Source organism: Strongylocentrotus purpuratus, unplaced genomic scaffold, assembly GCF_000002235.5.
Source record: "Strongylocentrotus purpuratus isolate Spur 01 unplaced genomic scaffold, Spur_5.0 spur5_scaffold_15, whole genome shotgun sequence".
Taxonomy (NCBI): domain Eukaryota; kingdom Metazoa; phylum Echinodermata; class Echinoidea; order Camarodonta; family Strongylocentrotidae; genus Strongylocentrotus; species Strongylocentrotus purpuratus.
In genome coordinates, this window is record NW_022145600.1 from 133,141 (window position 1) to 145,654 (window position 12,514).

At 35.1% G+C, this 12,514-nt stretch overlaps 1 protein-coding gene across 2 annotated transcripts; it reads right to left on the reverse strand.

Annotated features, from left to right (window-relative positions):
* Positions 1-731: 731 nt before the first annotated feature.
* On the reverse strand, positions 732-12,076 carry LOC577815 (max-interacting protein 1). Of its 2 annotated transcripts, none has more exons than XM_011664478.2 (6): positions 11,817-12,076; positions 11,283-11,361; positions 10,423-10,455; positions 6,204-6,318; positions 5,148-5,307; positions 732-4,592 (listed from the first exon to the last, which is right to left on the reverse strand). In XM_011664478.2, the coding sequence occupies exons 1-6, from the start codon at positions 11,887-11,889 to the stop codon at positions 4,477-4,479; spliced, it is 576 nt and encodes a 191-aa protein (XP_011662780.1). In that variant the 5' UTR covers positions 11,890-12,076; the 3' UTR covers positions 732-4,476. The 2 variants fall into 2 exon arrangements, with proteins under 2 accessions (XP_011662780.1, XP_783115.3); XM_778022.5 differs by having other exon boundaries at positions 10,423-10,458; positions 11,817-12,074.
* Between the last annotated feature and the right edge of the window lie 438 nt (positions 12,077-12,514).

Here is a 12,514-nt window from a genome sequence, read left to right on the forward strand (position 1 = left end):
TTTTTTTCATCATTAGGGGCACCGGTCTTAGCTGGATTGTATTGTAAAGTGTGATTTTGACACTGTAACCTAATATGGGAAAATGTAGGAGTATCTCTTTTCTGTTCCTTTTTCAAGCCCCTCCCCCCCCCCCTTTCTCTCTCTCTCTCTCTCCCTCTCTCTCTCTCCTTTTCTCTACCCTTATTTATTTCCACCTTTTGATGGGGGCACATGCCCTATGACCCCTATAGCCAAGCCACTAGTCTATGGAATATGACGAAAAATTGGTGCTTTCATAGTTTGTATTAAAAAAAAAGAAGACAAGGCAAAATACACTACAATGCTCGGAATCTGAGCCAACCTTATCCCTCTGAAATAAAAAGAACAAAATTTAACTTCGTCCTTAAAGGGGGGAGGGGATTTTCAGATACATGTTAATAGAAACAGGGCCACTCCCCGTATTTGCCATAATTTGCTTCAGGACAAAATCATTTGATAAATTTTAAAGATGGCGACTGTAAAGAAATCCTAAATTGGAAAAAGGTCGTTTTGTTTCATTGCGAAATGTATTCATAGGAGTTGAAAATTGACAAAATTTAATCTTTACAGATGGATATATTATTGAAGAGCAACCATTTAAAATGTCATCGTAATTGCCATGCTCATGATAAGGCTCATTACATCGTGCACAAGCAGGAGAGATATAGCATACACATCAATCTAGTAGAAAGCATATACGTTCACACAATTTATTCTCTTATTTGGAAATAGAACTTTTTATTTCATTTATCGTAGTTTACACACAATACAAGCAGAGATCTACAAATAGTTTCTACAGTTATATATATTGTAGACATATACAATTTTGATAATTATTTTCAACATACAGAAAAAGGCAGTATTTACAAAACTTTAAAAAAAGAATAATAATCATTGTAATGAGTTAACACTGAAAACATCTCAGACTTTAAAAGGGAAAAATCTGTTTATAATTTAAGCTCACACTTTGTACAGTTTCAGAAAGGAAAAAAAAAAAAAAAAAGTGAAATAAATATTGTGTTGATGGTGGCTGCTTCTTGAGTTTGATTTCCATTATCATGGAGGAAGATAAACCAGAGTATTAGTATAGAGTGGATAGGCTAGCAACAAGCCAATCTTTCAAAGGCAAGAAGGCTGTACGTATGTACAGCAAATACATTCTTTAATTAACAAGTGAAAACAGCTAGTGCAAGCGAGGAGTCGAGATTTCATTCAGTTGAACTTCATACATGTAATACGTTTTCTCTTGGACATCATTTACTTGATTCCTACCAATCATGAAGATAACACTAAGGAAGAGAAAATGAAATACAAGAATAATTATCAAGAGGAAATAAACTTAATTTGCATATGAATGCACAGAAATTGACTCCTAAAAAGAATTATTTATTATAGTGTCCCTTGTACATGTGTATCATGTGCTACACAATGTGTATGTAATATTTACATGTTAGGGGACCGTAGGTGATTGTGGGCCTTTGAGACATATACTAGTGAAATCTGACACAGACCTTCTATCATGCTCTCTCATAAGAAAACAAGACTTGGTTGCCGTATCATCCATATTACACATGGTTGATGAATCCATATTGGTATTATTCTTCAAAATATGAAAGGCCCACTTTAAAAAAAAATCAATTCACGTAAATGATATCCATTTATTTTTGAGGAATGGAAGAAACTCATGTATTGAATAAGAATCTATTGGATAGCAATGGGGCTATGTTCAAAGTACTATGTGACATTCCTGCAGGCATCAGAGAGTACGAAGGAAGGAAGCTGACTTGTGAACATGAGAGCATGTATGCATTGTCCCCCATCTCATTCGGTCTTCTATGGAGTCACATTCATCATTATACATGTCATGTAGAGTGCACTCATTTAAGAGAAAAATATCTCCCATATTGTCTACATCGAGGAACCTTCATTGTGCCTTTGATTCTTGCCTGAAACTCCTCAGATCAATATTGAACCTTTACTATCAATTCACAACATTCCCATCAAATAACCTGAAATTATGAGGGAAAATAGCAGATTGCTTGCAAATATGCAAACTGCATCACATACGGATTGCTATTGTATTTTATTAAAATTTCAGAAGTTGCAGAGCACCCTGTATTTACATGAAATGTTCTACTTTAAATAGTGTTTACATGCTATTTTTAAAAAATTGCTTTTAGCAAAGTAGCAAGAAAGTTATATATTAACCATATAAAAGTTACTTCAATTTGACAACAAAAAGCAGTTCTCATTCTCCGTAGAATACACTCCATATTTTACACAATACATGTAGATAAAATCAGCAGAAATGCTGTCAGATATAAACCAATACACGTACAAGACAGACAAACAAACAAACAAAGAATATGCAAGAAACACCCACTACAAATTCCTCAACAGCAGAATGCAGCATACATTGGCATGTAGCTGCAAAACTTACACAACCTAGTTCACATTTAAAACTGAAGCACAACCATGCTATATACCTACCTCTATTACTTCTCAACCTCTCTACTCAGAGGAATGTTAAACTTGATGCTTACATGTTATTTGTTGAGGATCTTAAGTCATGTTTCCCTTTCTTTCACCAACTCTACCTCCTACATAACATACACCCGATTTAAAATTAGAGTTTTATCCCCTCTTTAATTGCTATTTACCCCTCTTCTCACGATCACCTGTATTTCACAAGATATTTCAAAACCTTAACATTACAGAGCATTACGCAGGGAACTTATTTCATATCAATTCCTGCTTAAATGTTAACTTAACTTTTTGCAATGCACTTTATATGTGCTCTTCATTTGCATGTCTCTGAAGAAGTACATGCAATATAAAAACATGGTACATATTTAACCCTAACATACAGAGAAAAATAATTTCTGATGATTGAATCCATTGACATTAGGCATGAACAGTTGAGTTTCCAATGTATCAATGGAAGTAAGATTTAAAATATTATACTTTCATTATTTATGATTTCAAAGATGGTGTTGCAAAAGTTTGTGATGTGCAGAGTCAGTTATCTTGGACCATACATGTTACTATCATCACTCCAGATTCCATGTTTAACGGATCTAAGATGTCAATTTATCACACTAATGCTCCAGATCAGTGGCTCAGTAATGAAACCAAAATGAAACTTCCTCTGAACTAGACCTTATCATTATGTCGGGCAATCCTGAACTGAACCCACTAGATTAGCTAGTGATCTAAAATTTTACTTTTAAAGATGGTCCTAAGCTGTGTATCAAATGAGTACATGCAGAAACAGGGATTCCACAATTGAAATACACATAGGATGCACAGGTCTAGGCTAGTATGCTGAAAGAGACACATGTAAAGTTACATCATTCTTCCAGTAGGCCAACATTGTCATCCATTCACCTGTCCTCTTGAGGAGTTGAACCTGCATGATGTATTTGTTCCCACTTTAAACTGACTTACATTAAGTTTTGCTCTCCCAATGCAGAGATGAAGCACCATGTTAGGGGTAGAGGGTGGTTGAGGTGTACATGAGTGTATGTACGTATGCATGAAGGCAGTTAGACTGACTGACTGCAGCATAGAGTGGTGGTAGAAACTTGGCTCTTTTACATTGCAGCAATTGAGGATGTCAACAGAAGGTACTACATAAGAATCAATGAATGAGAGGTATCCAACCCTCCCAATAAGTTAATACTGAAACATTTCTCACACACATCATAATTAGTAAACATTCAGTGTATGACAGACAGACAGACCTTGGCTCGATCCACAGGAAAACATTTCTAGTTTAACTGCTATGGACATTAATACACAAGGACTTCAATATGCCCGGAAGGTTGAACTCAAGTGTTTAAAACAACATGAGATAATAATAACGTAAAACACATGTAATTTCAAATTTGTGGGTGTTTCGTGCACTTGAAAAATTCAAAATTCCATGAATGCAATACCACTTTTTGTTTTGTTATAAACAGACTTCTATCAATGTACATGTATGCATGATGCATGATGGGAAAATATTCCAAGAGTGAAAGCTCTACATAGTATGAATGACAGATATTCCTCAACAAGAGAAAGAAATATTATAGTCGATCGAGGTACTGATTGGAATTCACAATTATTCTCTCCTTATACTCACTGGTCAACAAGTTCTGTCCATACATTTACTAGTGACATAAAATCTTACCCAAATACTATTCCATAAATAGTCGTCATTCAAAATGACCTAACTTTTCTTCTATTCTTAAATCTGAAAATTTCTCCATTTCCTGAATGTGATATATTTATTGGCACTTGAATATTTCAAATTTTCTTTACTGGTACTTCTCAATTGATATCAGCAGACCAGCCAGCGAATGTGGCCAAGGTTTTCTCTATCAGGTGTACATAGAAAGTCTTTCTTTAACTCCTTAAACACAGCAGCAAGTAAAGAAGATTGATAACTTTTAATATAAACTTCTTTTTTTAAAGCTATAAGTCAGTGATGATAATCTCTTTGGTTGCAACTGCAAGATCTCCGTCACTGCTATTCATATCTGATTCAATGCTGCGGTTGTCACTATCGTACCCAATAACATCCACATCATCTGAAAAGAGAAGAAAAATAATTGAAATGAATTAATTACTCTACTTGTGACAAGCAGTATAGGGTTTCAACAAATTCACAATTTATTTTCACTCAGTGAAATGATCAAGAAACTGTTCCATATTTCATTGAGCATTTTAATTTCTCTAAAAGGTGAAATAAAAACTTAGACCCACAATTAAAATAGGTTTAAATACAAGATTGTAACACTTTCCAAATACCTTACTGCAACTCTGCACCAACCCTTCAACTAACCCTAACCTTAAACCCAACTGTAACCATAACCCCTTAACTAAATCTTTGAATATAACATAGCCAAAAATAAAGTCGCCAGAGCATAGTTTCAAATCCCCACTTTACAAAAAAAATGTGTAGAAACATCCTGAGCTTCAATTGAATTCCTTCTATTTTCTGATAAGAGATCAATTCCAATCCAAATTGTTCTCTTCTAGAACACAGAACATTTTTTAAAGAACAAAATAAATATATTTATCATGTGCTCTTGATTTTGTTTTTTTTAAGAATAGATTGTGCGTTGGTTGTGGTGTAGGTATACCTTTCTCTGAATCATCTGAGGCCAAGGAACTTCCTGTACTATCCTGACGTTGTCTGTGCAAGGTAGACTGTAAGTAATCCAATCTCCTTCTGAGGAAGCGCTGTTCTCTGCATAGCTGGTCTTTGTGCGAGGTAAAACCTTCAGATTTCTCTTCAAGATCCTGTCACATACAAAGAAAAAAAGAATATTTAGAATGCATGCCATGAACAAGATGGCGAGACATGGCGATATTAACTGGCCATCATACTCCTTTTGAATGTTTACTATCACTATCTTATTCTAGCCCTTGGGGAATTGTAATCGTGGACTTTCATATTATTCAATTTCTTCATATTTCCAGAACTCTACATTAGCTCATGCAGGCTTGTAATTGCTATGGCCACATGCAGTACATGTAAATCTAAAATTGTAGACTCATGCTTTCCACTCAATATTTCCAGTTCTTCTAATGACCTACATTAGAGTATCAATGATTCTATGAGGTCAGCAGTAGATTAGAGTCATAGGCTAAGATTAGATTATAAAATGCCACTAATCTCACACTTCCAGCTAAATCTATCTGAGCATTAACTATATCAGTACATCACTATGCCAAAAGTATTTAACTATAAAACTTATCGGTTGTTATAATCTCCAAATAAGTGTGCCAAATATATGAACATGTCCCAATAACTTTACTTTGCATGGTGACTTCAGAGCTTATAATAAATCATAATATAGTGAATCTAACCCCTTTCTCCACTGCCTCAATCATAAGGATATTGGGCGATGTGGTGAGTTTGTGCATAAAGCAATTTCAAAACTATATACAGAACAATACATGTACTTTATTTTCATGGTTTATGCCTTGCAATTTAAAGCGCAGTAACCTTATCAAGTCATCAATGACCAACATTGAGCACACATACTGTACATGTAGGTCTATATAACATTACATGTGAATCATCGTCAAGCCGTTAGAGTCCTGTCACTGTGTATACATGCATGCACACATCTATGTCTGTACTGTATAACACAGGATCTCTTTTGTTATGTTTGATTGATAAGTTATCTTACCACTATAAAATCTTTTGCATTAGTAAGGAGACCAAGTGTTGTGTGGCGAGGCATATCTCCATCGAGTGGTACCATTTCTTTCAGTCTTTCCAAGCATGTTCTTAAATGTGCACGCCTGTTAAAATATAAGAAAACAAGACAATTGAATTTAATGAACAACTGTACATGTTAATGACCTTTGAAGTGCAATCAAATTCACAGATATTGGAGACTTCAACACGCACCACAAAAAATGACAAATCATAATTTACATGTGGTACTTCAACATGTTAACAAAAATCAGTGCTTACGATGACAAGAATGATTTAAAAGCATGTTAATATCACAATGTGTGCTGCATTTTAGGTGCATCTTTGAAAGTAAATGTAAAAGCCAATTAGTATTTATCAATATATGTGTCATCTTGTGTTTTAAGTCTTAGACAAAGAAAAATTCATTCAGAGAGAGAGAGAACGATTCATTAATTTGCTTCCTAGCTTTGGCTGACCATTGAATCAGTAGGTTATATCATTCCAAAATCATTCTACACAGGAAATTGATTTTAATTAGATTATGAGACGATTAAGACTTAGACTGCCTTGTTCACATATGCAGTAAACTGCCCAAAGAAAAATTATTAAATATAACGGCTTCAGAACAATCAGAATGATAGATTACATACATACACGTAGCACTTTAAAGGGATAGTTGAGTTTTGGTATCTATACAGTGCACTACACAAAATAATTTTGATTTGAGATACCGGAAATGAAAACGGAGAGTCAAATTTGAAAGAGTATACAATTTAAATGACAAAATCATCTTTGTTTGATCAAAATCGGTTCAGAGATGGCTGAAATATGATCCATAAATATAACCATTTCTAATATTTGTGGGGCACCACAAATATTCCATAATTTTAAACCAGCTGTTGAAAAAAACAAGATAGCGCCTTATACGCTTTTTCCAGCCAGTACCAATGTTGGCTCTTTGTGTTGGTTATACCAGCCAGCCCGTGTATTGTTATTATTATGATTATATTATAATTAAATTATTAAATTAATGGTCACCATGTTTTTTGAAAGTGGAGCTTAATTGCTAAGATCAGTTTTAATCTAAATTTCTTATATTTTGGAGTCTAAAATTACCTTTAAAGCAATTTTAGGTCCTGAAATGAAAGCAATATTCATGCACTCTGAAGGCATTTAATTGCGGTCTAAAATAAGAACTCAACACAACTGTCCCTTTAAATTAAAAATGAGATTTCCTGTGCCATTTTAGAGAATGAAAGGTTAGTCTAATAGTACTATTACATGTGCATGTAGGTGGTAAATTCAGTTTTAATACAATGGTACTCTTCATACTCTCACTTGCCAACATTTTACATACAATCAATACAATGCACTTCCTTCACTAATCACTATACATGCAAGCACCTCTATATTACACACACACTTCATGTTTGCACCAGTCACGTACACGCAGACAGGCAGTCGTTCACACTCACATGATCATTGTGTACAAAGGTAGCTAGGCTGTATCTAGCTCTTGATCCCATGACCAAAGCTTCCTGTTCATTCCTTGCCAGTAAAATCATTCTCATTATTGTGAAATATGAATCATGTACCCCCTCCAAAATAAAATCAGGCAATTTGGAATATATGAAAAGGTGATTCTAATTTTCCCTGACAATGCCACTGTTGAACGGGTAGGGGAAAATGACACACCCTGTTTTGTTGCTTATTTTTCTTCTTTTTAATCTTGAAAAACTTGAGGGGGGGTGAATATTACATCTTTAATCCTTTAACATACATGAGTCAAAATTGTTTGCAAATATCCTTAGGGGGCATTTGGGGATTTTAACTTCTTTTTCTTTTGTCTTTACAATCTTTCTTGTTACTTGTAAATTGCTGCATTAATCCCAATGGCAGATCTTTGGAAGCTATACCAGAATGTCAATCATGTCAGGTGCCAATGATGAAGGTGCCGCTTCATAACACACTTTTTTAACAGGCCTTGAAAATATTTCATCACTTTGTTTATCTTAGCACTAAAGAGAGAGAGAGTGCCTGGCAAATAACTGCATATACTATAGTAAAATGAAAACAACCGAGAATGAGAAAGAAACTCAAAGAATGGTTTCACTGGAGCTAGCTTGGATAGCTGCCAAGTGCACCATGAATAGTGTATTGGTTGTTGATGGCTGAACTCTAGTGCCTGGGTGCCTCAGCTGTGACCATCTATTGTGTGCAACAAGTGAGCCATTGCTGTCATTTGCATAATAGTCTACAAGCACAGGCCTTCTATTCATAAGAAATCTATGAAGTACACCTACATGTTACAGGCATTAGATAAATTTAAGACAACTGTTCCACCCAGCAGAATCCCATCTCACACAACTATTGCTATAACATGCTCAAATAAAATCATAAGTTTATTTTTTGCCACAAGATCTAGATAGCTTGTACTGGTGTGAAACTGGTCAAAAACATTTGGATTAAACTTCCAACAAGAGAAAAAAAATATCATACATTTTAAATGAAATGTAATGTGTTAGTATACATGTACTTCCAGTCAAGAATCTTCAGATGTATAATAGAGTAAAAATATAATAAATAATAGGACTTATCCAGCCCCCCTTTGTCTAAAATTTCTGACATTAAAAATAAAATCCATATTTTTATACATTAGAAGGCTCAATGGATAGACAAAATTGGGAATTTAAAAACCAACTCAATACAGATAATTATAAGTTTACTGCTTTAAGAAAAGAGAACCAGCTGTATTAACATTTTGGGAAGGTAAACTGAACCTTGTCATTGATTTTGATTGGAGAATGGAGAGATACATTAAAATTTAAGTTTAAGACATTGAAAAACAATAAAATAAAACAACTCAACTTTAAGACATTTCATAGGATTTTACCCTTTAGATACAATCTGTGCAAATGGAAAATTGTAAATGAAAACCTTTGCATTTTTTGTAAAACAGCAGAATCTTTCGTTCATGTTCTTTTAGAGTGCCCGAGCGTAAAGCTTTTCTGGAAACGTATTGTGGAATTGATTGAATTGAACTTTAAAGAAAAAATTATATTAAACGAAGAATTATTAATTGCTGGTTTTGATTTCAAACATGCAAATGGAGCAGATATAAATACAATCGTTGCATATGCTCAATACGCAATCTATTTGATGTATATGTTAAATTATTTTCAAGGTAAACCATACAACAGCTTTTTCATATGGCATGTTTTTAAATACGAGTTACTCTTGGATAACATCTCGGATGTTGTTTCAGGGGCTCTCGGGACATAGTATTTTTTTTTGGAGAGTTTTTGAGAGCTTTTGAAATAGCATCTGGGAACTAAGGAAAATCTTCGGGGATATTTTATATCACTGAAGATTTTCTCTCAATAGTTTAAGAAAATACTTAAAGTGAATGTAAAATTTTGTTATGATGTAATGATTTGTGTGTTGGTTATTTTTGTAAATGAATAAAGTACCTCTGACAAGAGGAAAATAAAAAATAAAAAAAAGTTTACTGCATTCATTTAATAAACTATATTCTAGATGGGTTTTGAATGTTCAATGTTACAAAATCCACTAGATCTAGATCTACAGTACAATGTACACTTTTATTTCCAATATAATATAGATGATCCCTAGATCTATATAGATATAGAATCTAGACCTAGAGTCTATATATTTTTACGGAAAATTTTATGTTTTACTTTTACTTCAATGTGATCTGACTATATACTTGGCTTGATAAATGATTAATCTTTCTTTCCTTGTCCTATTTTCCTTCATGAACAAAAGAGTGGTTGATTTCACTGTCCTGTATTGATTGACTGCTGCCATGTAATCAACATCCCTCCATTCCACACGAACAGGGCGTACACGTCACAAAACCTACAATCACAAAATTGGAGGGAAGCCCACAACAACTATAACGGACATCAGTCAACAAACACACCCGGTACCCGGTAATCTACATACAATACACACAACCAGCCGTGCATGCAGGGCAAGGCAGGGCCAAATCCTACTACACACCGACACCGGCTGTGCAGTAGTAGTATACACAATCCACACACACACAAACTCAGTGCACTCATACACACAATCCACGGAGCCGTACACACCCTTGCACACGTGTACACACAAATAGAGGACGAATGGCGAGAGGTCACAGAGTACGTGTGGTGGGCAGGGCCGTTTGTAAACAACAAATATCTTACCTATTTTTCTCCAATTCGTTGTGCGTTGATCGACTACTGTAAGAGTAACCACAGAAATGAAACATTAATAATTTCACTGATAACTAGGGATGCTTTATATTTTACAATAAGTACAGTAAAAACTATGTTTTAAAATGGAATATTGGAGAGAACAGCTGATTTTGTGATGTGACGTGCCCGTGCCCGTTGATCTACAAAATTATACCAGCGCGCGGACAACAGCTGATCAAATGGGCGCCAGAGAAATGGCAACGTAACTGTAACTGTTTATGGCTGCTGAAAGTGAAACCATTTATGCCATTAACGATGTGATTCCAATATATTTGGAATGGTCTATGATTACTTATGATAGCTCGAATTTAATATAAATATTCTTTTTTTAAATACAAGATCAGTCAAGTACATTTTATTAAACCAAAGTCGATCTGTCGCGCCTTTTCGGGCGAAGACCCAAACCGTCGGACATGACGGCATCTACAGTCTACTGACTGTATTCCTGTAACTGACTCTACTGAGGCCTGGGCGAGGACTAATTTTCGATTGTCATTGACTTGACTGAGCTGAAATATCATGATCGGAATTCAGATGGTTCAAAGTAGTGCTAGATTAGAGACATGTTGTAAGAACAGATCTATCAACAAACAGGACATGAAGAGACATGTCAGAGACTGAAGTGAAGCCCATTCAACCTTAACCAGTCTTAGATCTACCTATACTGAGTTAATATTCTGTAAAACTGTAGAGTCTCTAGGCCTAGGCCTATTTGTAACTTGTATTAAAGTTGTAAATTATATTACTTGTTAGTGTTAGTGCATAGTCTAGTCAGTGTTAGCAAATATCATTTCAAATTCACATCCTACCTATTGGAATTCAGCCTCTTCACACGGTGTTTCCTCTTATTATTAGCTTCGTGTGAGTATGGTGATGCATATCCATGTTCTGCAAATATAATATATTATATGGGCTCTTTGTTAGTCGAGAAGTGGGATAAGATAGTTAGTAAATTTATCAAAATACTTCATTACTCTCTCTCTCTCTCGTCACAATCAACTAGCACTTTTAATTTCAACTCAAGTTTAAGTTTAGCAGTAGAATTTTCCAAATTTAATTTCGAAGTTCTACAAGATATATTAAATACTTCAAGTTAAAATTAAATGACAACTCGATCCCTGTGATCATTGATCATGACATGTTGTTGATCAAAATAACATCCACGTAGGACGAGGAGTCTCTACTGAACACAACAAACGACACATAACTGTCAAAATACCCAACCCCGCACGACCAACTCATTACATTTGCAGGGCATTTGCAGTGTAGCATTTTGCAGCTGCACTGACTCTGACTCATCACTTCACTGAAACTTGAAAGTTGATGTAGAAACGAAATCTTACCTCTTTCTCTTCTTTCCAAAAATTCTGCAGCTTGAAGTAACTGCTCAATGTTGAGTATTGATACATCTTCCATAATTCTGATGCTGTATTCACTACAAACCAGTACAAATGCCCTTTCCAGTCACAAATTTGTAGGATGTTTCAGTTCTCGTCAATGCCTCCACAGGTTTGTGTACATTTCATGCGAATAGCGAAGATCGCGAGCGCTGTAAATACGCTAGCTAGATACGTGGAAAGCGAGCGCAGCGATCGTTTTGACATGACAGGACTAGAATGCAAACAAACCAGTCACGTGCTGCTCTGCATTCTTTCATTGGTCAAATCAACCCAGGTTACGAAAGATATTTTTAGCCAGCCAATCACGAGCTCGCAGTTTGCTATGGCAAAAGTCCATGTGTAACACACGTGGGTACACCACGCCCAGTTTTACTCAAAACATCAACAAACCCAACGTGCGTGCAAGCAAAATGTGCAAGCCTGTACCTACTTGCAGGACAACAGCCAAGGAGATATCCGTATTGACGAAATTTGCACTGATTTTGTATTGTGTATTTGAAAGTAAATTGTGTCAAAGCTAGTTATGAGTTATGGGAGACACTGACTATTCTTGATTCTAGATTTTATACCACAAATAAGACGGGGAATAACATGAACTAGCAATAATGCAATCAGACTAAACGAAGTCAGCTCCCTTTATT